The sequence below is a fragment of the Cavia porcellus genome, unplaced genomic scaffold (genome assembly GCF_034190915.1).
Source record: "Cavia porcellus strain 051 isolate PalLab524CR breed Dunkin Hartley unplaced genomic scaffold, mCavPor4.1 scaffold_25, whole genome shotgun sequence".
NCBI classification, from domain to species: Eukaryota; Metazoa; Chordata; class Mammalia; order Rodentia; family Caviidae; genus Cavia; species Cavia porcellus.
Window position 1 is genome coordinate 13,933,303 of NW_026947508.1, and position 26,527 is coordinate 13,959,829.

The window sequence follows — 26,527 nt, forward strand, 5'->3', positions numbered from 1 at the left end:
CTTCAGGGTGCTTGGGATATGCTTAGTGTGCCTGTGGGGGCTACAGTTAAATCTTACTTAATTTGAGTGAACTTAAACCTAGGTAGCCAATTCCAGAACTTCAGCTGAGATAGGGCTGTGGCTTTTCTGCCTTGCTCTCCACTGGTTTCTCAGCACCTAGAACAGTGCCTGACACTCAAAGAGTATGTTCACTTAGAAATAAAATGCTAAAAGAATAAATCCTTGCACTTCCCCTACAAAAGCACAAGTGACTCCTTCCCCACCCCTCCAGCCATCCAGATGTGAATTCTCACACTATTATAATCCCTCCCATGCTCTGCCCAAGCCTGCAAGTCTTTGGCAGGAGGGTCTACGCTGGCTGCCCTATGCAACAGGGCAGTGAGCATCTGTGAACAATGCTGGGGCCGTTTCAAGGGAGGGGAAGACAGACAGGAAGTCCGCAGGTGGTCCTCCAGGCCACAGAGAGAAGCAACTTTTTGTATTTCCTGCCTGGGGATACACGAGCTCAAAAAACTACAACTCAATGGCTGCCATAGGTTACACCTAAACTCAAGGTGCTAAAGATAGCTGAGTCGAGGAGTTTAAGGCCAGCTGGACAACATGGCAAGACACCGTCCACCAAAAAAAGAAAAACATCGCAAGGACTCTTGGTGAATCACAGAGAAAAGCCTTGCTGAAGGACGTCACTGTCCCTGCCACTGCCACCACCACCACTTACTGTAAAGGTGACTTAGTTTCTCTACTGCCGGGGTGTGTATGTCAGCTTAACTGCCCCCTCTCCCCCGTGTTGGCTTTAAGACCCCCTTTCAGCACATTCGTGAGCCAGACACTTCCACAGTGGACCGGCCACTGCTGTTCTGGGGCCTGGGAACACCCAGCCCCCAAATGGCTCTCATTTAAGGCAGCCCGAGGAGACACAAGAGCCCATCTTCTTGTAGGCTGGGGCCCTGGAACTTTCAAGCAGCCTGTAACTCATGTTGCTCCTGGCTCACAGACGACAGCGTTTCAAGCTGTTAGGCCTGGAGCCGGGGTAATTGTAGCTAGGGGAAAAAATCATAACATTACCCAGAATATTCTTAGTGGAAGGGGCATTCAGAACACATTTAAGAGCTTAAATGGAGGCCATTTGAGAAAAGACAGATGGACATGAACGCTTAGATTTCAAAAGTCAGGCCTTTCATTTTCCCCTGAGAAAGCTTTTTGTTTCAGCTAACAGGTTTCAAACAGCGCTGCTGGCAGCGATCACACCATAAGGATCTTATTTAAGCAAACGATCAAACATAGGATAGAAATGTGTGGGGAAAATCAGAAGACCTTGAAGTTTCATACTGAGGAGACAGAGGGAAGACCAGGTCTGCCCTGACACTCACGCTCTTCTACAAGGTGGCTCAGATCCCCGGAGACCTCTGGCACCACTGGAGGCAGGGCAGGGTCCACAGCGCACCCTGGAGGGCCAGAGGTCCCAGGGAGCGTGACCTGGACATGGACTTGATCTCTTCTTTCCACTAGCTCCTTGGGTTGGCGGCCTTACACAGCGGCCTTGTCTGGAGCTCTCCAGTGAACAAAACAACGCTGGTACCACTTCTCCCAGGAAGCTGCCTCTGAGCCTGAGCCCCAGGTCTGCCACGGGGGCTTCCCGTGGCCACGTATGACCCTGGGCTGTCACCCACATAGCACCTTCACTGCCTTTTCTTTCCAAGAGCCTTCCCTCCACTTCCCAGGAGGTGCCTAAGAAGGGTCACGCCCAGACATCATGCCGTGACTCACTGGCCCAGAGCTGATCCTGAGCCCTGTGTGGGGGCACCTAAGGTCCATCCCCAGCCCGGGCCTCTCTCTAGAGGTCCATACTGTTTGCGTAGTGCCCTTCTGGCGTCCCCTCTTTGGTCTAACAAACAACTCAAGCTTAACACAGCCCAAAGCAGGTCCTTTCTACGCCTTCCTCTCCCGTCAACAGTTCCAGCTGCCCGGGCCTTCACCGCCTCTCGCACGCTCTACCCATCTGCACACTTCTGCTAGCACCCAATCACGCCTCTGCTCCCCATCTCTACTCCAGCCCTGCCCCGATTCTGCCATCACATCTTCTCCACCTAACTTCAATCTGAAGTCAGGAAGGGAACATGATCCTGAAACACTGGCCTCGTCATTTAAAAAGTGGGTAGAAGTTAAGCCATTCACATATGCAAGGTCTTGCTGTTTAGCACTACCTGCACTGTTCTTTTAGTCTTCCCACTAAGCATCGGCCTGCCTTCAAGGCCCTGCCTGTCCTCTTGTGCCGTGCCTCTTATCTCCTCTCCCACGCTCAGCGCCTCCCTCACTCTGGCCTTTCACGGCTTAGTGCCAGCAAGCTCATCTCCACCCAGGAGCTTGACAGGCAGAAAGCGCTTCTTTCAGACCTGTGTGTCACTGAATGTTTTCATGCTCAGGTCACATTTACAGGGATCCCTGCCTGTGCACCCACCCTGTCTCTTCCCTGTACCCTCTGTTTTCTCCAGCAACATTTTCACAACCATATTATTTATGCATGTGCCTACTGTCTGCCTGGTTTCCTCACTGGGAGGTGGGCTCCACAGAAGAGAGGCTGAGAATAGTGCCAGGTATGCCAAACATGCTTATGCAAGATGTTACAGAGATCCGAGACAGTGAGTGATTTGTCCAAGTCCTGCTGCTATAGGGGCAGTGCTGGTCTGCAGCCCACACTGGCTGACTCCAAGCAATTCCTCCTCCTTCTGATGTCCAGATGCCCAGTGCCCTGTGCTCTGTGCAGTGAGAGCATTGGGCTGAAGTTTTAGGCCTGAGCCCAGGTGGTGTGTCCTCTAGTACACCTAAATCACACTGATACTCTACCATTCCCCAAGGCTGCTTAGGGAAATAACCTTAGAAGTAATGTTCTTAGAAATACCTCCATCACACCTGCCTCAGATATTACCTCCTTTGAAAGTCCTCTTCTAGTCAAACCCAAGGCCTGGACAGGCGTTACATTGGTTACATGGATCATATGGCCATCCAGTGATGAATATATCTCTCTGGCAAGGGCCAGAGTCAGCCTGGCTGTTTACAGCCCTCACCATGGTGATGGTCAGAGGTGTGTATTTGATGGAGCTAGAGCAAGCACTCCTTAACCAGACACCCCTAACCTCGGGATCCCTGTACGCCCTGGACTTTGCCCTTTGCAGGACCAGTACCATTACAATGCAGCGGCTGTTTTGGTAACGGTGTTCCTCTCCCTCAGACTAAAAGACGGTATGAAGGTTCTACCTCCAGTGCTTATGGCAGGTGCTCCACAAACACCTGGTGGATGGAATGAATAGCTGAAGAGGAGGGCAAAGGACAGAAGATAGGACAGAAGAGGACAGAAGGTAAAACAGAAAGTCAGGCAGGTGGGAGCTCCTTGTGCTGCCAGACAGGGCAGAATGGCTGATGCCATGACGCTCCTGGGTATGAGCTCACCTATAGGAGTCCCCATCTCTGTTGTAGTCACACAAAAGGTAATCCTTGCCCACCATCTTGTCTCTGGCAATTTTCAGCGGCTGGTCAACAGAAGACAGGAGATCTTCACACAGACTGGGGACCTGGCAGACAGAAAGGAACAGGCAGAGACAGTAGTTAAAATAACACCTTGACTTTAGATCAGTAAGTGACTACTGTAGCCATTCTGTGGCCAGTGTACTTAAAACTGGCCCTTGGTGCCCTGCCTAAATCACAGGCCTGTTCTTTTCTCTTTCACACGTGCCTGACACCAACTGTGTCCCTCTCTAAAGAAACCTGTTCTTGAATTACAGTGGAGCGTGATTTCCAATACACTCTTTCTTCCAAAACCTGTGAGCTGCTCTAATTACCTAGTCGCCAGGGTGGTCCAGCAAATGCAAGTATGTCTATGCTTGCTATTGGTCTCCAGGGGGCGGGCAAAGGGCAAGCTGGAGCCCTGAGAAGAAGGTAAACATCTCAAATACACAGGAATCCAAAGAACTCAGAGAAGAATAACCCATCCGTGCTGGAGAACTCCCACAGGCTCCCGTGCTGGGTGGGGTTTCCAGCACTTTCCAGGCCCTTGGCCAAGCATTACCAAGCTGGCTCATTCGATCAGGTCAGCCCTATCTGCTGTAGAGGTGGCTTCACACCCTTTCACCTCAGCACAGCCCAGGCCAGGCAGCCTCACTGAGAAAGACAGCCTCATTCAGGGGCAGGTAGGACTGGACCGTGGGGCAAACGCTGCCGAACCTGAACGGGGTTCCGCTCGGGAACGGCTGCCTCCCTCTGTCTCAAACATCACTTTCCACCAAAAATTTCCAGGAAGGGATGGCAGCATTTTCAGAAACGGATTCCTTTGGCCTTGAGTCACTTCCACGCTGTGTTTTCATGTGCTGACTTGTTTCATGGTCTGGGTTTACGGGGGCCCCACCATATCGTTTACCAGGCAGGTGGCTGCCAACTGCACCAACAATCCTTCCCAGCAGAAAAATAAAACTGTGAGGCAAAGACAACCAGCAGGGGTCCTGTGCTCCTCCTAAAGGCCCTTTCCAGCCTCTAAAGACAGGGTAAAGTGCACCCACCACACATGGTCAGCCTCTGAGGCTGTCCTGGGCATGCAGCGCCCCACCCCCCGCCCTGTGCTTTAGAATTCAGCTTGGAAGGCACCAGGCAGCAGCACCGGAGGAGGAAGCCCTGTCTGCGGTACACAGACACTCTGGCCTTGGCGAGAGGTCTGTCTCTTGTACACAGATCATCTCCCATGGAGATGCACACCCCACCAAGCCCGGCAGAACCTTCTCCGTAAGTACCGGCCCTCCTCCCGGCAAGTAAATAAATGGGGGCTAATTTTCAAAGTCACTCGCTACCGTTTCCAAGTGCCTACTGTGGCTCATGCACTGTACTGGGGGCCCCTCACAGATAGCACCTTGTTTACCTGAAAGCCCACACACCTGCCCCACACACCTGCACTGTCCATTTTACAGATTAGAAAGTTGGGGCCAGAGTCAGTATGAACAGTGGGGAGAGAAATCAAAAGCCAAGGCCAGGAGACTCCAAAGCCACTGCTCCTTTCAACTCTGACTCTGTCTTTTAAAGGGAAACAGCCCCTCCTGGCCCACTGCTGCTCAGTGATGGGCCACAGCCTTTTGCCAGCGGAGTCCTGCCTGAGGAAGGAGGGTCTAACACCTCCACCTGGGGCAGGTGGGGCAGCTGTGACGCCACAGGCCCAGAGAAACGACCGAGCCCCTCGGTGCCCACTTATCTCGTTGCAGCCCCCCTCTAAAGATCTCCTCTTATTCCGCTGGCTGCTTGTTTAGTTCATTCCATCTAACTGAGCCCCTTAGACTTCTGGAGTCCACTCTCTAAGAGAGAGCTTCTAGTCCTGGGCAAGGCATTTTACTTTTTACTAAGCCCCGGCGTCCTCACCTGTAAAGGGGCACTGGTAACAATCCACCGACGGCAGTTTGAGGCCACAGTTTGAGGCCACACGAGAGAATGCCTTCCGTCTTCAGGAGAGTGCCCCCCACAGGGAAAGCACGCACCTTCACGCTGGACGCGGTCATCTCCCTGCTCTCCCGCTCTGGATCCCACCCCCTTTGCTGCCTGCTACTCTCAGATGGCAACTACCAGCCCTGCCCACACCTCACTTCACCAGCTGTGCAGGCACTAGATACAAATGGACCCAGTTCTTCTTAACTGAAGTCTGTCTAAGGCCAACAAGAGAATGAGATCTCTGATTTCACTCTTACCCAAAGGTTAATCCACGGAGAAAGAGTATTTCCATAATTTCTCTCAAGCACTTATACTAACTGAAAATACCTGTTGGTTGGTTGTGGGAGAGAAGGAAGAAGCTGAGAGGTAGCAAAGAAAGAAGCAGCTTTTGCCACTAAGACCTTCCAAATTCCACGAGGCTTTATCTTTTTGCGGGGGTGGTTATAGCAAAAGATTGGACACCGGCTCTTTGCAGAGAGCTGCACCTCCTAGTCCTATTTAGAGACATGGCCTTACTAAGTCACTGAGTTGCTCAGGCTGGGTTCCTCCTGCCCCAGTCTTCCGACTGTTGGGGCCACAGGCACGGGACATCATGCCCAATTCAGCTTTATCTTCTTTACTTGTGTTTTTGAGATAGGATCTTGCTATGCAGTTCAGGCTGGCCTTGAACTCACAGTGATCCTCCTACCTCAGTCTCCTGAGTGCTGGGATTACAGGAGTAGGCCACCATGCCTGGCTATTTAAATGAACAAATCAATGTACAAGAATTTTTACCCAAAGAGTTTGTTGTCAAGAGTCAATTTTGATGGATGCCAATGGCCAACCCCACCTGGGGCACAAATTTGACATTTTCAAAAACAAACCCTGCTATAGTGGGCAAGTATCAAATAGGGAGAGCTGGAGTGGTCACTGAAACACCGTGTGTGTACGTGTGTGTGTGTGTGTGTGTGTGCGCGCGCGCGCGCGCACGCGCGTGTATGTGCGCGCATGTGTGTCTTTTACAAAGCAGGGATCTCACTGGAGTTGTCCCAAACTCCTGAGCTCTCCTCAGCTCGAGCAGCTCAGACTATGTGTCCATGGCATCATACCCAGCTTAACCATGGCTTTTAAATCCACAACTTGGGGCCAGGGATTTGGCTCAGTGGTGTAAGTGCCTGCCTGACAAGTGTGAGGTTGTGAGTTCAATCCCTGATACCAAAAAAATAAAAATAAAAAAATTAAACACACAACTTGGAGGAGCCACAGCAATGGTAGAAGGATTGAGACCCGACAGATCTGGGCCCTGGCTTCTGTTCTGCTTATGAACTTGGAGACATAGCTGGAAAGCTGCAGCAGAGACAGCTACTCTTGATCTGAGCCTGGACTTGTGAAAGCCACAGCTACGCCTGGCCAATCTCTGAAAAGCACACATGCAAACCAAATCCCCCAGACTGTGGTAGTCTGCGGAGCAGATGTCGGGAAGCTCATGAACTGTGTATGATCTACCCCTCTATGAGAAGCATCTGCAATGGCATATGGCCTGTTGGCTCTTCACGCACACAGGTACAACTTTTGGCTTAAAGGTAAACTCTCAAGGTGGGCCATGTTTTCACATTCTGTTGGCATTAGTCTTGTTTCTTCTGATCAAAAGACAGTCTGCTGGGGAACAATGGCTATCGCTGTCACAGGCGAACTGTACATTTTGTGGTTCGCTCGCAGATTTGTGTCAGAGAGTGGGAAGCCGCACCTGGCTCACACCCTTGTGTTCCCTAACTGTGCCTTCACGGCCCCTGCAAGACCGTCTCTGCATACACCTTCCCTTAAAAAGTCTCTCCCTTTAGGAATCATGCATGACAGCATGGTCAGTGAAAGTTGATTTCAGGTACACAATGAAGAATATTTTAGCATGACTATGCTAAATGTCGTACAGGATATGTATTTTTACTTGCTAAACCTGGCAACCTATCCCCAGTCCTCACTTAAACCCATCCATCCTCAGAAGCAGCCCAGACCGACTTCTCACTGGGATTCCAGCAGTAACACTGACGTCACTGAATCCTGAACTGCGAGGTTGTTCTAATACTGCTTTTGGCTAGCTATCGTTCTTTTCCTTCGTTGATATTTTTTACTTTTCATCAAGTGTTGACCCTGCGCCTACAGAAGCCAACACAGATCCCCCAGATTGGCACAATGTTCATCTACTGTCAAAGGTGCCCAGTCTGTGTTGGAATTCCATGGAATTGAGTGTTAATCATGTGGTGTGAGGTCACAGGGAAAAACCACAAAAATGAGTTTACCTCTGCAAGCTAGTCAACTACTTAACAATTCTTCCCCCTCCAATCCCAGAGAGCCTCGTGGATCATCAGTTTGCACAGGGTACTGAGCTGAGAGGACAGGTCCAAAGAAAGCCAGAATTCACTCTGGGGTATGTGGCGTGCTGGCTCTGCTGCCTGTGAGGTGGGGTGAACTTGAGGCAGGGAGTGGTGCCAAGGCTCCAATCCGCACATCTGAACTGCTTCCAGGTCTTCCTAAGGAATGTTGAGATAACACCAGAGGTGCTAGGCCAATCTAGGTTGCTGGCATGCGCATGGGGTGGGGTGGGGTGTTAAGGAGATTCAGGGTTCTGCCAATGTCTTCAGTGCCACACAGGAACATTGCAGTATCGGAGAACAGGAACCGTATGGTCTCCTGCCCACCCTCAAACCTCCTGGCTCACTGGAAAGATACGGAAGGGGGAATGAGGTGACCTAGGTCTGGGAGAAGGGAAAGAGAAAAAAAAATCCTAGAAAGTCTACCAAAATACAGATGCTACAGGTGATGCTAAGAAGGTACTGGCACCATCACAATGAGGACAGGGCTAGGGATGCAGCTTAGTTGCAGAGAATCTGCCCAGCATGCCCTGGGTTCAGTGTGGTAGTTTCTACCCGATGTCCCCTCAGGCCTCACAGGCCCACAGGCAGGGCTTTCAGAAGGTGACTGCATTATGGGGCTTGTAGCTGACTTGCTGCTAGGTGGTGGGGCCTGGAGGCAAGGCCAGAAAGTAGTTATCTCCCTCTCTAGCTCTTCCCTCCACTCTCTCTGCTTTCTGGATGCCATGAGGTCAACAGCTGTCCTCTGCCCAGACCCTCCCGCCATGCCATTCTGTCTTAGAGTCAGTAGGCTACGGACTGAAACCTCTACAAACTCTAAGCCAAGATAAATTTTTCTTCCTTTATGTTGAGGATGTTGAGATTTGGCCTCAGAGATGAAAAAATGACTAAGACGAGACTTTGGTACCAAAGCAGTTGGGTCCCTGCTGCGACACAACATGATCACACGGCTCAGAGCCCTGGAAGTATTCTGCATTGAGGAGTCTGGAAAGTTCAGCACTGTGGGTGAAGAAGCAACCCTAGAATTCTTAGGCTGAACTTGGTGGGAGAATCTGGTTGGAGCTCAGAAGACTACAATACAGAAAAGGCAGCCAGTAAAGACCAAGCTCAGGTTTCAGCTGGGAACTATGACTTGTTAGTGGACTAGAGACCACATGCTCTCCTCTGGCAGAAAATTCTGCTTGTGTCCTAAGACTCAGTGGAAGACTGAGATAGTGGTAGTGGATTAATTTATATGGCAGAGGAAATGCCAAGGCACCCTAACAGGGGCAGTGGTATGAATACTGTTGGATATTTTCAGACAGGTTTACACTGAAAATCAAGAGCAAAAAACCCATTTTAAAAGTTTAGTTTTGCTAGAAAGAAAGCATCTGCAGAAATGGAACAGAGGAGAGCTTGGGTGCTAAAAAGATTAACAACAACAAAAAAAAGATTAACATTAAAAAGAAGCCAATTACTTTGGATCAGGAGAATGGGGTGTGAGCAATCAGAAAGGCCCCACACTTTGCAGGACCAAGATTGTTTTTTTGTGAAGAAAACCTCATGACACTGTACTTAAGAAAAGCAGCCCAGGGCCAGGGATTTAGCTCAGCGGCATAAGCGCCTGCCTGGCAAGTGTGAGGTCCTGACTTCAATCCCTGGTTCCAAAAAAAAAAAAAAAAAAGAAAGAAAGAAAGAAAAGCGGCCCAGATAATTGGTTTCCTCGGATTCAGTTCACAGTGCCATCCAGACACAAAAGCCCCTGGAGCTGTGGCCCAAAAGTGTATGGCTATTGCTCAAGCTGGTGGCACACTTGGGTCATCCACACGGTGCCGTTTTAACAGGCACACAGACTGCAAAGGCTGTGGGGTCAGGAAGGCTTCCACTCAGACTTCAGAAGAATGTCTGGAAGGCCAGGCAGGTGCCCCAGAGGACGGTGCCGGAAGTTGTGAGTGAAGCTGCAAGTATAATGAAGGCCCAGGAAGCGGGACGGCAGGAAGGCGGAACAGCTGAGGAAAGCCACAAGGAATAAACAAACCCCACCCAAAGTGAAGCAATGAGGGTTAGGCTTACAGCTAACGGTGCAGGGGAGGGCACCTGAGTCATCTGGAGTTCACATCCCATGGCCACGACTCGCCCACGGCACTGGACACGGAGCTACAGGATTTAATGTGCCCTGGTGAGTGTCAGTCTTGCTTTGTCAAATTTCTTTCAATCTCCCAATTCTTCCCCTTTGGAATAGGAATATTTACCAGAGCTTTCGTTTGTTGGCAATGTTTAACTTTATTTTTTATTTGTACAGGACTTCACAGCTAAGAGTTTGCCTTAAGTCTCAGAGGAGACTTTGGGCTCATGCTTTTTAGCAATGCTGGAGCTATGTATTACAACTCTAGTGATCCTTAGATTAAATGCATTTTGCATAAAGTGACGTGCATGAGTTTTCTGGTGGCTGGGGGTAGGATATTATGGTTTACATCTAGATGACTCCCCCACAGGTCTGGTGTGCTCACATGTGGGCTTCTGGAAAGCGACTGGATTATGGGGCTTTTAGCTGACTTGCCAGTAGGAGGCCGGGTCTGTGGAAGAATAAGTAAGCGGGGCACAGCCTGGAGGAGCTCATCTCCCTCCCCAGCTTCTTCCTTCACGCGCCCTTCTTTCTGGATGCCATGAAGTCAGCAGCTTTTCTCTGCCCAGACCCTTCTGCCATGCCACTCTGCCTCTGAGCTGACCCACTATGGACCGAAATCTCTACCAACCATGAGTCAAAATGAACCTTTTTTTCCCCTTAAGTTGTGGCTGTTGGGACTGGGTCTTAGAAACAGGAAGGGACTAAGACAGACCTCCAGAATGCAAAAAATGTTTTTTTTTTTTTTTTTTTTTTGGGCGGGGGGTAGCGGGGATTGAACGAAAAAAACATTTTTTAAAAAAGAAAATTGCATTTCACCGGTGTAGTGGCATACATCAATAAAACCAGCACTTAGGAGATGGAGGCACGAAGATCACTTCAAGTTAGAGGACAGTCTGGGCTACACAGTGAGTTCAAGGCCACCCTGAACTACATAGTAAAAGCTTATCTCAGAAAACAAAACGAAACAAAAAGACTGCATTTAGCCAGGTGCTGTGGCTGAGCAGGGGACTGCTTGAATCGAAGGGTTTGGGAGTAGGCGAGGTAGCACCCAAGACTCCATCTCGAATAAAAAAGATAAAGATGAGTGCCAGGTGCCGTGCCACCAGGTCTACCTGCATCACCTCTTTTGATCCTCAGGACAGCTCTACATGTAGATTCCCATTTTGAAAAAGGAAGAAACAGGACCTGAAAGAAATGAGCTGCCCAGCTACACAGCTACTAGCCAAAATACAAAGGCAGACATGAGACGGTACAGTACACTGTTTTTTTTTAGGTCACATCCTTGCTTTTGCCTAAACTGAATTCTTGTCTACAATCTAACCCAACAGCTGATCACATGAAAGGAGATACAAATCAGAAGTTTCCGGCACAAGTACGGTTTGTGTTTGTGCTGCCATATGGTTCCACTTTGCCTCTTCCTCTTCTCCATTAGTTATTAATGTTGAAAAAAATTGTTTAACCAGAGGAAGAAACTTGAGATGAACCCCTCACAAAAGCCCAAGAGCCAGACCCGTTCAACTGCATGGATAATCTAATCCGCGGCGCCCCCGTCTCGAAGAAGTACACCCCTGGACCTTGTTTTTTTTTTTAAATGGCCAAATGAACACATTCCATCTTTTGATCTGCCTCTTGGCTGAGAGCCTGCCACCAGAGAGATAAGAATCGAAAACAGACCCTGCTCATTCGGGCGAAGCTCAGATGAGTAACGCTGGTGAAATCACCGCTTTGAAGAGTCTTGGCTGGCCCCACTCCTGCCACAGGAACAGCCCACTCCAGGGAGCCAGAGTGCCTGGCAACCAGCAGAGGGCTCTGTTTACAATTTGTCCAAGGCCCCCAAATTACCTTTTTTAAAAAAATAAAAATAAAAAAGTAAACAGAGTGTTTCTAGCAGCACATATGCCAATGTTGGAAATATAATACAGAGTGTGAAATCAAACACAGGTTCAAATCCTGGCCAAGAGTGCCCCATCTAAATACAGGCACCAGGGGTCATAATGCCTGCGCCAGAGAAAAACTCATTCCAATCACAAAATACTGAGAGCCTGCAGTGGGAACTATGCAAACAGCCGAGATTCTGCCACAAACGGGATCCACGTAGCCACTGTGACCGCCATAGTCCAGCCACAGGAAGGGACCAGAGAGAGGGAGGCTCATGTTTAGAAGCCCTAGTGGGGCAGAGAGTGAAACAAACCTGAGGACACTGAATGAGAAGCATGCGTAGGGGCATCGGTGGGGAGATGGCACGGGATGAGTGGCAACCAATCAGAGAGAGGAGGAGCATGCCAAGTGGAGGGGAAACGCAGCGCCAGGTCTCCAAGGCAAGGGTGGGCTGCTCTGTATGTGAGGGAGTCCCTGGCTTGCTGCTTTTAAAAGTTGTAACTCATTCATAATAGGCAACGCATTCACCTGGGTAAACTAGAAAAGGAGGAACATATGCAGAAAAGAGCGGCCACCAGGCCCTGCAGTAGCCAACGTGGAGACAGAGCCTGCTCATGAATTCTCCAGGGGTAGTATGTCATAAGGACCCCAGTCTACCAGAGAAACACTGGGCAGAGGAAGCAGCGCTTCCTGGGAGTCTCTCCTGGCGGTCTGGACCAGTGTTCCCGAAGGTCTCTGGCCACTTAATAAGAAGGTGCCTCTGGGTGGAGGCCTCTTCACCCTCACCTGTGTCACACTCTGGTAGTCAAAGCTTGTCTGGGGTTGGGAAGCAGCCAACGCTCCAAACCACTCAGGGAATGAGGCCCCTGAGTGAGCAGAGGGAGACCCTGGCTTCAGAGCGGGTACCCCACGGTGAGAACGTGCAAGCTGAGGCGTTCGGCACCTACTCTGGCTGTACCAATGGCACTCACTTCGCGTGGCTGTGGGCCACTAGAGAGGACAAAGACATTTCCTAAGCTTTGAGCTGGCTCCTCCAAAGTGCAGCTTGCTTACATCCCGGGCAGCTTTGCAGGGCGGGGGAAGAAAGGAAAGCAAATCGAATTGGGGGTGGGAGAGGTGCACCATGAGACCTTAGGGACCAAAACCTCTCTTCTGGGGTTCTGGCCAGACAGTAGAGCCTGGGAAGAAGCAGTCCCCTGAGCTCCCAAGGGCTGTACCCTAGCACCACACAGGAAGAAGCACTGTCCCCAGAGCCTTTGGACCCAGCTTCTCTTGCCCTACTGGGCTCTCAGTACTGTATTTTCATTTCACTTTAATTTAAAAAATTTCTATTAGCCCTTGTTTGCAGTACATACTGATTACATTCACCATGGGGGTTGGTATAGAACTGTACTCTTTCAACGTAAGTAGGGCTAGGATCTTTATTTGAAGATTGTAATCTTAAGATGACCCATTAGCTAGAACATTGCATTAAGAAGCAACATCCTGACGTCAGAAGCACAGGGTCTGGCAGGGTGGCCTGGCTCTTCTTGCAGGCATAGCCCAAGCCAGGCTTCTGGTGACCAGTGGCCTAGCATGGATGACGGTGGCCAATGAGGGGAAATCATTTTGGGTCAATAAATGCTTTCCATTTAGAAATGAGTTTTCTACATGCTGTTAATAGCAAAGAGCCTTCTCAAACAGCAGGTTCCCTCTCCTAGTTCCTTTTCTTCAGCAGGTGCCCCTAAACCATCCCTGAGATAAACAATAAACAAAGGCAAAACTCCGGGGCTTGGTTTCAGCCGTTCATACTCAAGACTCAAAAGCTTCATCTTTTGGAGGCTCAGCGCTGAGAGTAAGAGGCCAGAATGGTTTTCTGAAAGAAGGGTCAAGAAGGGACAGAACAAAGAGAACAGAAACTGAAAAAGAAATTAAAATCACTACATTTGAGTCACCCACAGGCACACACAAGGCTCCTGCTGTGCACATGTAACCCTAAGCTTCCTGAAGGGGATGAAGCAGGCACTTGCAGCCTAATTGAATTAACTGTTTCCTGGCCAGGACCACATCTTGTTACCTGCCTGCCTGAGGAGAGAAGCCAGGGCCTCTCTTGCTGCCTGATTTGTTTTGCTGGTAGTACTCGGCGTTGAGCCCAAGGGCGCTCTACAAACGAGCTATACCCCAGCCCCTATTTTGAGACAGAGTCTTGCTAAGACATCTAGGCTGGGCCCTCAGCCTCTCAAGTAACTGGTATGCCTGCACCTTCTGATTAAAGATGAGGACCTGAGCACACTGAAGAGGTGGGGAGCTCCCAGGATGGAAGCTGCCCTTAGACTTCGTGCTGAGGACTGATGGCAACCCACAGCGTAGCGTGGGGAGGCTCCTGTGACTTGGAAGGCCTATCCAGACCACGTGCCGTGCACTCCCCCAGGAACACCCTTCCTTCCCCCACTACACCCCCCTAAGGGATCCTTCCGGGACTAACTGGCCACCCTGACTCTTTTTTTGTCTTTTTCCTTTTTATTGGTACCGGGGATCGAACTCACGACTGCCTGCTTGCAAGGCAGGTGCTTATGCCGCTGAGCTAAATCCCCAGCCCCCACCCTGCCGCTTGCAGATACCTTTCTGAAGTCTCCCATGCAGAAAATCTCCCCTGTTGGCCACAATGGACCACCTCATGCCTGGTACTATGCTGTGCTTCCTGACAAGGGCAAGTGGTGTTGAGCTGTATTCAACTCTGGACATTTGTGCTGCGTTCTGGTGTGTGCATTTGTTTATGGGGTACTGGGGACTAAATGAATCCAGGGCCTTCACACTGAGCTACATCCCCAGTTAAACTGCTAAACTGTCTAGGCTGGGTTTGAACTTGAGATCCTCCTGCCTCAGCCTCCTAGAGTACCGGAATTACAGACACCAGTTAAGTTCCAATCTCTGAAAGCCCACATCTACTTTGTGGGAAGCAAGCTCCTCTAAAATTTCTTGGTGCCTCTGTGGGAGGGAGACCAACCAATAACCCCTGTACGGCCACCAGTCCTCAAAGTCAGATGCAGAGACAACTCTTGTATCCACAGGGTGTGGGATAGCCCTTCCCCTCATACCCTCACAATGCAGCGGGCTCCTCCTAGAACCTGGCCTGATAATGCACCTGTAGGAGTATCAGGCTGCCCAGCAGGAGGAAGGTCAGCAAGCACAAGCAGCCGCAGCCTGCTCCCGGCACCCCATGGTCCTCCTGCCTCCTCAGTGCTATTGTATAGGTTGTGCATTTCTCAGTTGCCCCCCATCTTTTTGGGGAAAAGAAAAAGTACACAAACTTGGCTCACGTATGAGGTGGTCTCTTTCTCTAGGACAGGGGTAAGCTGACCATGGAGGCCTCCACCCGCCACATTTGGCACTGTGGAAGCCACGAGCACAACAGCCGCAGAGACTGCGCGCAGGCCTCTGTGAGGCGTGTGACACACCTTCTCATTTCCTCGTCACAGCAGCCCTGGAGGAGGCGAGAGTATCAAATCCCAAACTATTATTTACAGATGAAGCAAATGAGGCACAGAGAGGTTAAGTAACTTGGCTAAATTCGCAGTTAGGAGGTGGCAGAGCCAGACTTAAAGCCAAAGAATGCTCCCAAGGCCAGAGTCCCAGCCACTAGGCTCCTGTGGCCCCGTCCTCTTGCCTGGCAAGTCACCCGAGGGCAGCAGCTTGAAGTCACCAACTGCGTGGCAGCAGGGAGGACCCAGCGCAGTAAGGTCGGTGTGAACCAAACCGGACAGAAAACCTCCTGAGGAGGGGCAGTGAGGCTCCCCGCTGGGCAGCTGGGGAGACCAGTGTTCCCTCCCACTGGGCAGCAAGGGGAAGACCTGGCCTTACAGACACCTGTGTGTCAAGTGTCCTACACCTCAGGCTTAGGAATGGGCTATGGATGGGCTACCATGGAAATACATCAAATGCTAGCAGAGACATCTTTCAAGAGTGCACCTGTAGAAGCCAACAGCAGACAGGACAATAGCAAGGGGTGGCCTGGTGGCACATATGTGTACTGCCAGCACTCTTGGAGGCTACACAGGAGGATTACAAATTCAAACCTGGTCTGGGTCTTTTAGTAATAACCTGTTTCAAAATAAAAAATGGCACTGGGGATTTAGCTCCAGTGCAATGGTCAGGGATTCAACACCTAGTACATAAGCCTACCCTGTTCCACCCTCCCAAAACAAACCAAAAAAGAAGACAATGCTTGGGACAGAGTGTCATGACTGTTCCTTACACTCATCTGGGTGAGCTCCGGGGACAGACTCACATGTGACAGTCATTCATGTGTTAACACTGGAGATGAATCCCAGAAATCTTGTGAGGTCCGCTCAGCAATAACAAGATGCCAGAAGGATCAGGACATCATGGACTCACAAAGCCAGGCCAACATGGACAGTGGCAAGGCAGGTGGTTGTTCTGATTTTCAAATCCAAGAGGATTTGCCCAGACCCCAGCTATTAGGGAAAAGACAACTTCCAGAGTCAATGCTGACTGCAGCCACATCCTCCCCACAGGGACTCTGCTAGGCTGGGGCAGCAGCGGAGGATCATCAGCCTAGAGCCACACAAGCTCCGGGTTGAGGCTCAGAATCCTGGTTCCTTCCACCCTGTACTCTCCCAACCCTCTCAAGACCACAGGTTTCTAAACAGTACCAGCAGTCTACCAGACTCCAGGAAGACTGCTGCTTCCCTTGGGGCGGGGGGTGGATCTCGGATGTGTCCATGGGTGTGTCTGGGTGGGGTTGGCAAGGGCACTGAGGTGCATGTGGAACAAATCAGCTGGCTCTCTCCCCTTCCACAAAGCATCCTGCTGGCCACAACACTGGATTCCTTCCGCTGAATGAGTGTCTCACTGGGTCCTGTTGTAACTGTACTGAGTCATCCACAGAAATGATCACACATGGACAAATGAATCCTGCAATTCCTCCTACTGCAGATATGATCAGCTCCATTCAGGAGCAACTGATGTGTCCCTCTGTTGGTGGGTCTCCCAGCATCAAGGGCTTCTGTGTTTCTTCACTTTGGATCATTAGGAAGTAATAAATAAATAAATAAATAAATTAATTAATTAATTTATGGCTCCAGATGAAATTCACCTACATATATTAGGGATTAAGAACACAGTCAAGATTCCCACTCTTTTTTTTTTTTTTTTTTTTTGTCTTTCTCCTTTTTATTGGTACCAGGGATCAAACTCACGACTATCTGCTTGCAAGGCAGGCGCTTATGCCGCTGAGCTAAATCCGCAGCCCCAAGATTCCCACTCTTAAGGAACCCACAGTTTAACAGGAAAGAGGGGCACAGATGAGCATCAGTGTGGCACGCAATCTCTGGACAGAGAAAGTCCTGGGAGCAAGGGAAGTGAAGAGAGGACAGCCTGAGAGTGGGGAAGGCACCGCGGGGACCAGAGATGACTTACAGGAGCCTCATGTCCAAGCTCAAAGATGTGAAAATTCCCTGGGCAGTGCCCTTTAAAGGGGTGAGCTCCATGAAGCTGTTATTTAAAAAAGAGAAAATGCAATCAAGGCATAGGTTATTCCAGGCAGACAACAGCCTGTATCTAAGACAGCACACATCCATCCGGCACTGTAAGTTCAAGGCAAATGTAGTGAGCACACGTCATGTGACCCAGGTTTAGGTTAGCGGAAGAGGCCACAGCAGTGTCATCTTCCTCTTCATTCTTGATTTTAGCTATCTGGCTATCCTTACAATCCAGAGACTCTCCTGTACTGAAATAAATCAGTGTAGCACAGGGCCGCAAGGCAAGGCCTGACCACTGGGCCCCCATCTCTGTCCCTGCTTTACTCAAGTTCTAGAACCATGTTTGGAAAAAAAAAGCTCCACTAGCCTAAGAAGTGGATTTCAGTTTTGTGAGCCTACAAAGCTTCACGGTCAAGATTTAGTTAGTTTTCTTGGTATCTCTAACTCTTAAGCTATGCCCTGGGTGATCATAATCAAAAGTCCCCGACCCTGGGCCTGCCCTGGCTCACAGGGGCGGGACACAGACACAGGCAGTGTGAGTGGATTAGTCACGCTGCGGGGAAGGCGCGAGAGGCTTGGGACAGCATATACTTCCTCTCTGGCCTCCACTAAAAACTTGCAGGGAAGTTTCTATGTTTGTGTACAGAATTCAAATTCCCTCTTCTCCTCTTCCTCAGGACCCATCTCCTCACCACCCCTGCCCCATTTGCCCCTGCTTATCCTGCTTTCTAAGGAGAGGCCGAGTTTCACTACCACCAATGGAGGTCATTATCCACTTCAGATAAAGACCTATTCGTGCTGCTGGTGCCCAGGCACTGGCAGCTGGCACATCATCCCGCAAAGACTGCGATGGGGGCATCAGAAACCTCGGGCCCGCGCCAGACAGCCCAACTCCAAACTCTTTTGGGACATGCAGGCTCCCCGGGCTCTGTGGCCCACATTCCTGTCCTAGTTCCCACTATTCTTCTTATGCATTGTAAACCTATTTGCAAAATCAGAGTGTCCAAGGGCTGATGGTGCCTGCCGGCCAGGAGACACTGTCTTGCTAACAGCTCTCGGAAAGGAGACGATCCTGGCTCTGGTCCTCAGGGAAGCAGAAACTTTTTACTTCACTCATGTCGCACATTTTTCATCAACCAGAACGCAGAATTTTACTGAAAGGAATATTCATCAGCCCCTCCTCAACGGAAGCTCTCCAAACACTGTCCTCTGGTTTTCCAACAGCAATGGCTTTCCAAAAAGTTTCTCAGCTGAAGAAATTAGACTGACCTTGTATTAAAAAATTGTACAACAGCAAGGCTAAAGGTAGGGTTCTGTGCATTTCAGGTGGGAAAAAAGTCTCCCAGCTCCAGGTGACAAGAACCAAGAATCTTCTTTACCTTCGGACAGCAGAGCCCCCAGTCCTTATCCCGACTGTGCCATTCAGATTCCTTCCTCACACTCTCTCTGAGCTTACAGCGCAGCTGCCCATGCAACACGCCCACAGAAGAGCTCACCTCTTCTGCTCACTTTCCTCACGAGGACTCAGAATGACACTCTGGCTCCATGTCCATCTATCGGCTGAGTGTCAGGTATGACAGCAGGGTCACTGAGAGCACTGCTTGCCACTTCCCAATGTGTGGTCAGATTAAAAAAAAAGAAGAAGAAAACCAAACAGTATTTTCACAAATGATTCCAGAACTTAAATTTCTTGTACATAAGCAGAATAAAAACCCAAAAGTTGGGGGAAAGACACTTTGTCCCAAACAAAAGTAGGGGCTTTTGAGGAGACCTGCTGAGCGGCAAACATTTTGGAAAGAAGGAATTTTAAACACAAACACAGAAGGGCAGAGTCAGAGGCAGAAGAGCTGTGCACACAGCTGGGAAGCCCTTTAATTGGGGAAAGATTTGCGAAGCCTGCAGAGCATGGGCAAATCTTTGGAATGGAAAGAATGTGGAAACCAACAGGGTAGTCAACAAGTCGGATTCTGCTAAGACACTCTTGGCAGGAAGGAAGTCCAGTCCTACACCTCTGCCCCCTCCTCTGCAGTCCCGGGTGATCCCATCAGAGCAGCACGAAGGCTGGGCCTCGGGGGAGAACATGCACCTAATATGTGCGAGGGCCTGGGGTCAATCCCCAGCACAGCAGCACAACAGAGTTCTGTAAAAGCAGCCCATGTACCTTGTTCATGCAGAAGGCTTGCGTGTACCCTTGGGGACTTCCAAGACACACAGGAAACTCCTGCCAGCGTTTTAGGGTAATCACAAAATTCAGGGGGACACTAACCAACCCCTTGGACTGGCTAACTTGGTTGGCATGTATGTATTACAGAGAATCGTCACCATTATTTCCAGCAACACAATATTGCAGTATCTCCCATGTGGGCAGGCGAGCTGTGGTGACACAGGAAAGGGACATCACTCTCCTTTGCCACTCAGGGGATATTTGCTTATCTGACTCCCAGCTGGCAGAAGCTGAAGTGGTCTGGTCTAAGCAGCTGACTCCCTTCTGATCCTTTTCTCTCTCGGATGTCACAAAGTTTAATTTAATTTGCTACATTTCTGAGAAGCATCATCAAATCTTAAATTATGAGGACAAGAAGATCAGGAACAAAGATCTGGTCTCTCTACCCTTCTCAGCCCAAACCTAGGAAGTACAGGGAAGCAGGATTTAGTTTCCTTAGGAGCAGCCCAGGCAGAGGTGGGAAGATAGGTGGGAGATGGCAGGGGACCCCTAAAGGGTGAGACAGCACTTGGTCTCAACAAGCTTCCAGTGGGGAGGGATGTGGGCTTTCCCAGTGGCAGGCTCTGGTAAAGGGCTCTCAAGTTCTTGTTCAGCTGTAATCTACAGATAATAAAGCTACTAACAGCCAATGTCTGTCCCTGGGAAGTCTGATCTCAGCAGGAGTGAATGCTCACCACTTGCTGCTAGCCAGAGACACAAAAGGTTAAAACAAACCTGAATGCTTACTAGACTCTGGGTTTTTCTTCACCAGAATTCTGCTCTGCATTCACCCGGATACCTGTCTCATCTGCCTCTACCATGAGCGTGAACTCTTTAAAGACACACACATTACTGGCTGCCCCAACCCTGATGTTTCAGCCCAGACAGGGTCTAGCACTCAGGTGGGACTTGAGCACGGGCTCGCTGAGCATCCAACATGTGTGGGGCACTGGGGATATGAAGGTGGACAAAACACATTCAACTCCTGCCTTCAGCAAGTGTATCAACAGATTCCAATAGTACAGATGAATGTCATGGCTGGAGAAAAGGCAAGAGGCGGCTCTGGGCCAGAAAGGTGTGGAAGATGAGATCTGTCCTGGTAAAGGGGACAGCATGAATAAAGGTCCAGCTACACTGGCACAGGCTGTGGGGTATGCCAGAGGCCATGGAGAGGATGACAGGGCCGCTTTGCTGGCTCTTAATTCCAGGTGCATTCTCTGGATTTGACCCTGACGACATGACAGTTTGGGTCTTGATGGGACAGGTAGGATCAAAAGCACACTTCTGAGCCTTCACTCTGGTTGTGGACTTGGTTGGGGCAGGTGAGTTGTCGTAGGACTCTGGTCAGCCAGGGTGGGGATGGCTGACGACTCTGGGCACACAATCTCCCTGTCCCAGTTACCTTTCTCCTGGACTCCTTAACCTACCTTAACACCTGCACTGTCAGTACTCAGTGGGTGAGGCACTGGGGCAATGGCAGCCACGGGCCTCGTCATGGTTAGGGCAGCGCACACTCGCGATCCCACCCCCGGCTTGCCTCAGAAGGCCTGGGAGAAGCACGCACCCACTACCCAGCCACAGCAACAGAGGCCCTTTCTGATGGAAGGCGAGCTGACTGGTACTAAGAAAAGCAAAGAGCCCAAGCTGCCCCTATTGCTAGATTTTTCCTGCACTCTCCTCAGGTGACAATAATTCATAAGGCAAGTTCATCCCCATGACACCGTTCTGCATGCAGCAATCCATAACACTCTTTCCCGCAAGGCTTCCTGTAGTGGTCCCAGCTGTGCGCCTTGAGAACAAGGTAAGTGTATAATTCTTCCACTACACAGGTGAGGAAACTAAGCCTACGTTCAAGGTTGCTTGCTCAAGGTCATGCAGATATTTAGGCTGTACCCAGACTTGGCTAACTCATGATTTACTGCCTTTCCATGAACTGCCATTTGCCGGGGTTGATGTCTCCCAAGTCACAGCTCACTACCAGGAGGGATGTGTGTTCCATCATCCCTGACCTCAAATTACTCAGCTTGGAAAGTCTGACACGGAGTTCTGACCTCTCAAGAGTGCGAGACGGTGGGTTTACTGGTTCACCAATGATATTTGTGTAAGGTCCACATGTGGCCAAGCACTGTGTTAGGATCTTGGGATACAAATAGGTATTTATGACTGCCTTCTACAGGGGCTTAGGTGCTAAGAATACAAAATTACAGCACACACTCAGCAGGAAGTGTTTTAAGCCAACCTCTTTGATTCTATTTGGAGATGCAGCTGCCTAACACGCACCATTTTGAAGTAGGAAAGTCAGTGGGATAGATACAAAAAGCAGGTGAAGTATAAACCCATTTAAAATGCCTGCTACACTGTCTCTCTTCCCAACTTACACTCAACACACAGAGAGGAAAAAAACCCACTTGTTTGAAGGGTAATCATTTCCAGCCTGGGGCAAGTCTCCGAAAGAGTTCTGTTCTGGAGCACTAGTGTTATTTTAGCTTCCAGTCAATAGTAATTAAGTGTCCCAATACAGTCCAGAAAGCAGGGAGAGGGAGATTAACGATAATTAAATCTCTTCTGAATTTGGCTCAGGACCTCTCCTCAGAGTGGCCTGCTGTCAGATACTTACTCAAAGCCTCCATCTGACAAAACTCCCACCACCGCCATCTGTAACTTCAATTCCGATCTTAGCTTGAAGGTTTCAATTACATAAAAGGTAATGGCCCCGCCAGGACCTGGCAGTCTGGAGTCTGACAAGAGCCGCTCACACCTCTTCTCCAGCACACAAAGTGTCCAGATTTGCTCAGCATTCATTGCAGAGACTAAAGGGGCAGGGTCGGGGAGGGGGGTGCCTTGAGTGCACAGCCCCTGCCAAGGCGGCACCGGAGGCCTCTCCCGGGCAGGCTCCTGTGAGTGTTGTGACTGACAGGGGCTCTAATGAGCCTTAATTGTGAGCTCCGCAGGCCCAGGAAGGCAGCCACAGACATGGCAAGGAGACACACAAACTGCCTGATTAGTGAACAAAGTGTCCAGCCTGATGAGGGCCAATGACCCAAAAAAGGTGGGGGATGGAACTCACCCTGTATCCTGCACCCTTTCCAAAGTTCAGAAAGACGTTTCTGTAAGCAAGAGCCTTGGGGTGTACAGGAGCCCTCCACCCCAGGGACGGCACAGCTGCTTGGTGGTGGCACCTGATTTTGGGGTCATGTGTTATTACCATGGCTACTTCTATGTTCAACAGCATTTCACTCTGAACAATGGAAGGCCAGAACAGGACACCCTTGCCACATGCAAAGGGGGAAACCACACTCTACAAGGACTGAACGGCTTCTTGTTGGTGCTCATCACTGTGAAGATATCTGCATTCAGGATCAGTCATCTGCTGGTGACCTGCAGGGACAAGGAGGAAGCTTTTCCTGGAGCAGCTGTGGACACAGGAAGTGTGGCAACAGAACATGCTCCAGAGTGACACTGGCTGGGACCGATCCTGGCTCTACTCCTTAGCAATTAGTTACGAGACGGTGATCAGTTATGAAACTTGTTCCTCACCTATGAAATGAAGACTGATCCTGTGGTGCATAGCTTAAACAACCTGAACACATTAAAGGTCAAGAACAGTACTTGGCACACAGCAGTTATCCAGTAAGAAAGCAGGAGTCCCGCAGGGCCCCTTTTGTGCAGGTCTGATGTAACCTGGGAACCCATGTAGATGGCTACTATAAGCCAGGCCCACCTACCAGCTTCACCTTCATGGCCAACAATTCTTGAGGTGATAGCACATTCATCTTAGGAGTGAGGAAACTGACGCTCACAGGTCACACAGACAAGGCATGGTGAGAGCAGAGCTGGTGGGCCTTTCAGGTTCCAGGAACCCAACCATCTCACACCCTGTGCCTTAAGTGGACACCTCTGATATTCAAGTTCAGGCAGCAGCCTACCTACACTTAACCAAGAATTTGACAATTCTTGAGTATGTTAAAATAAGCTACTTTGGTTTGGCAAACAAAGGGTTAGTGGTGGTAGAGTGCCACTAAATAACCAATCTGTTTCCAAGAAACGCGCAACAGCCAGGTGTGTTGGCCCATACCTGTAGTCCCAGCACTCAGGACGATCCCTGCAAGTTCGAGGCCAGCCTGGGCTACATGGAGAGTTCATGGCCAGCCTGAACGACACAGGGAGATCCCAGCACTGTGCTATGAGCCTTGCTTTTACTCCTTTGCTAGTGGCACCTACAGGCAGCTTTTCCATTAGGGATCATGAAGAGTTATGAGCAGGTGTGTCAGCACAGTGGCCTGTTTACTACAGTGGCTGTGAGAGGCAAAGTAGCTATGAACAGAGGATCAATAAGCAACTGGGAAAACCCATAGAAGTGGACTTGAGGAGCGGCTATCCGGGCTACATGGCAGTGTGGGGGATGATGAAGATCAGAGACCCGGGTTCAAGAGGGAAAAGGACATTTAGAACTAGGGAGCAAACTATCTGTGGTTCTGGAATGGTGGGAGGGTAACCTGCAGGAGGCAGGACACCATACAGAGCAGATGCTGAAGATCAGGATTTCACTGGGCCTGGTGGCCCTAAATGGTGGGGGTGAAGGCAAGGAAGTCAAATGACCTAGAGCATTTTATCCTATGATGTCCTTGGATACGGGGATCAACCTGTCTCCTCCTTGTCAATCATCCAACTACTCACTTTGAATTGCTCTCTCCCCTCCCCTCTACCCACTCCCCAGAGCATTCAAATAGCAGTGACAGAAGAAGGTCCCGTCAGGGAACAGAAGCAGGGAGAAAAGTGCCTGCCATTTGATCAGGAAGAGCAGCGAAACACTCAGCTCCAGCAGCCCACCACAGTTTAAGATGAAAGATTTTTTTTTTTTGTCTTTTTCGTTTTTATCGGTACCAGGGATCGAACTCACGACTGCCTGCTTGCAGCTGGGAGTGGCGCTTATGCCACTGAGCTAAACCCCCAGCTCCCACCGCAGTTTAAGAGCCATGGTATGAGACGGTCCTGGTCTCTGTGGAAAGAAAATTAGTGGTTCGCGGCCCCCACTCTAACTGGCTCTGGGACTGAGGATGGATAGCTCCAATTTGGGAATCTTTAACAGTTCAGGCAAGATGAGGGCAGATGGTTTGTATGACTGAAAGGCTTCCTTCCACGGAAGGCCTTATCCGCCTTTCAGACTGAACAAACTCAATTCTTGCCACCACTCTCTGGGTTCTAAAATGCCCTGTGGTGGAAGTCACAGCTGGGACTGCACTCACGTGTGAGGAAGAGCCCAACTGGGCGTCAGGGCAGTGTAGGCTGGTGGAACCCAGGACGAGCCAACAGGGTCCCGAAAGCCTCTGCAGTAGTAAAAGCAACAGCACCTGCTAGCATGTGATGTGCACTCCGGGGCCTCCCAATGTCCCATGCATTTAGCTTTATTACCCCGTCTTAAGACAGAGGGTCCGGAGAGAGGAGAAGTAACCTGCCCAGGTCTCGAAGCTGGGAGGTACCCTGCCAGGCCCCCAGCCCATCAGCCTCTCTGCCCCTACCCCCACCGGCACACAGGCTGGGCTGGAAGCCCCCACCCATCTTGTTCTCTGCGCGTATTTACCACACCGCACGAGCTATGCAGGCACAGATCTGAGAGAAACTGATGCCTCTTCTGACTGCAAAAGAGGATCTTGCAAGTAGTGACCTCCACAGAAAGGTGTCTATGGTGATGCTCTTCTGGCTCCTAGCTCTCAGTCTGAGAGAATGGGGCACCATCAGGCCTCCCTTCACAGAGGCGGCGGACTGCCAGCCCAAAGCATGTTGGGGCAGACCCAAAGCTGCTGCCTGGGTTTCTAGCTTCCAATGAGAGGTGCCAAGTCACCTGAATGTACACAGGGCTTGCCTGCTTTTCATCTGCCTTTTCCTTTCCTCGTGAAGGAGCCAGGACTGAGGCATAAGGACAGAAGTTTCCAAAGCAGTTTTCTATTTGCAAGAAAAGAAAAAAATTTTTTTCAAGGAAAGTGAACTTTTTTCCTACTCTTTTTACCAAAGTGCCACGAAAAATTTTAAGACCTGGCTAACATCAAACTTAGAACCATAATCAAAATGATCTACAATCCAGCTCACCTGACATGCAAGTGATGGCCTTTTCCAGGAAACCAGTATTTCCCAAAGTGCTACCCATGAAAGTAAACTGGGGAACTGCTGGGTTAAAGGAAAGCAATTCTTTTCTGTCTTGCCTTTCCTGATTGCAGAACTTCTAAGATCTGTGGTAGAAAAATGCACATTTCTCCTTGACACTTAAAACATTTTGCCCCTCAAAAGACTCAATGCCAGGAAGTGATCCATTTCATTAGGAAGTCAGGAAACTACAGGTTACAGTACAGGAACAGCAACAACAACAAACTATCCACTGAGCAGAAGGTTGTCTGAAGGAACTTTTTCAGCCATTCTACTTTGGTTCAGTTTTGTTTTTTCTAATTACTACTGACAGCAAGAAGCTTTATGTTAGATGTCTGAGTGTCTTTCTTTGTGAATTACCTCTTTGTGCAGCCAGCTGTTTGTACTTCTGTTTCTTATCAGGAATAAGAAAGAAGTAAGAGCCCTGGGGTCAGACTGCCAGGTTCCAAGCCCGCCTCCACCTGGTGTCCCGGACAAGGTCTGAGCCCCTGCTTCTTCCTCTGTGCTCAGCGCAAGGGAAACAAGCCCAGGTGTCCTGATGATATCAAACGGTTCTTTACCAAGCAGCACGAATATTTTTCAGTGCATTCCTTGCCCTTTATTCCATGTAAAATTTTAAGTTAAATTTGCATGGTACCAAAGGCGTCATTTTAAAATTAGCTTAAACACCTTACAAAGGCCCCTGCCATCTCAATATTGATGTTTTCTTTCTGGTCTTTCTTTTTTTTTTTTTGGTCTTTTTCGTTTTTATCGGTACCAGGGATTGAACTCACGACTGCCTGCTTGCAAGGCAGGTGCTTATGCCGCTGAGCTAAATCCCCAGCCCCTCTTTCTGGTCTTTCATGACTAGTTAACCCTTTGGCCCATGAGACTATGACAAAATATTCTACCCAACAGAGATTTAGTTTGT

The 26,527-nt window shown here is 49.8% G+C and overlaps 1 protein-coding gene across 4 annotated transcripts in view; it reads right to left on the minus strand.

Moving 5' to 3' along the window:
* Capzb (capping actin protein of muscle Z-line subunit beta) overlaps window positions 1-26,527 on the minus strand; it is a 127,819-nt gene that overhangs the window by 36,939 nt on the left and 64,353 nt on the right. For all 4 annotated transcript variants that reach the window (XM_005004332.4, XM_023565731.2, XM_023565732.2 and 1 more), the window contains exon 3: window positions 3,448-3,569. In XM_005004332.4, coding sequence (XP_005004389.2) covers window positions 3,448-3,569 — 122 coding nt within the window. The remainder of the gene's footprint in view (window positions 1-3,447; window positions 3,570-26,527) is intronic.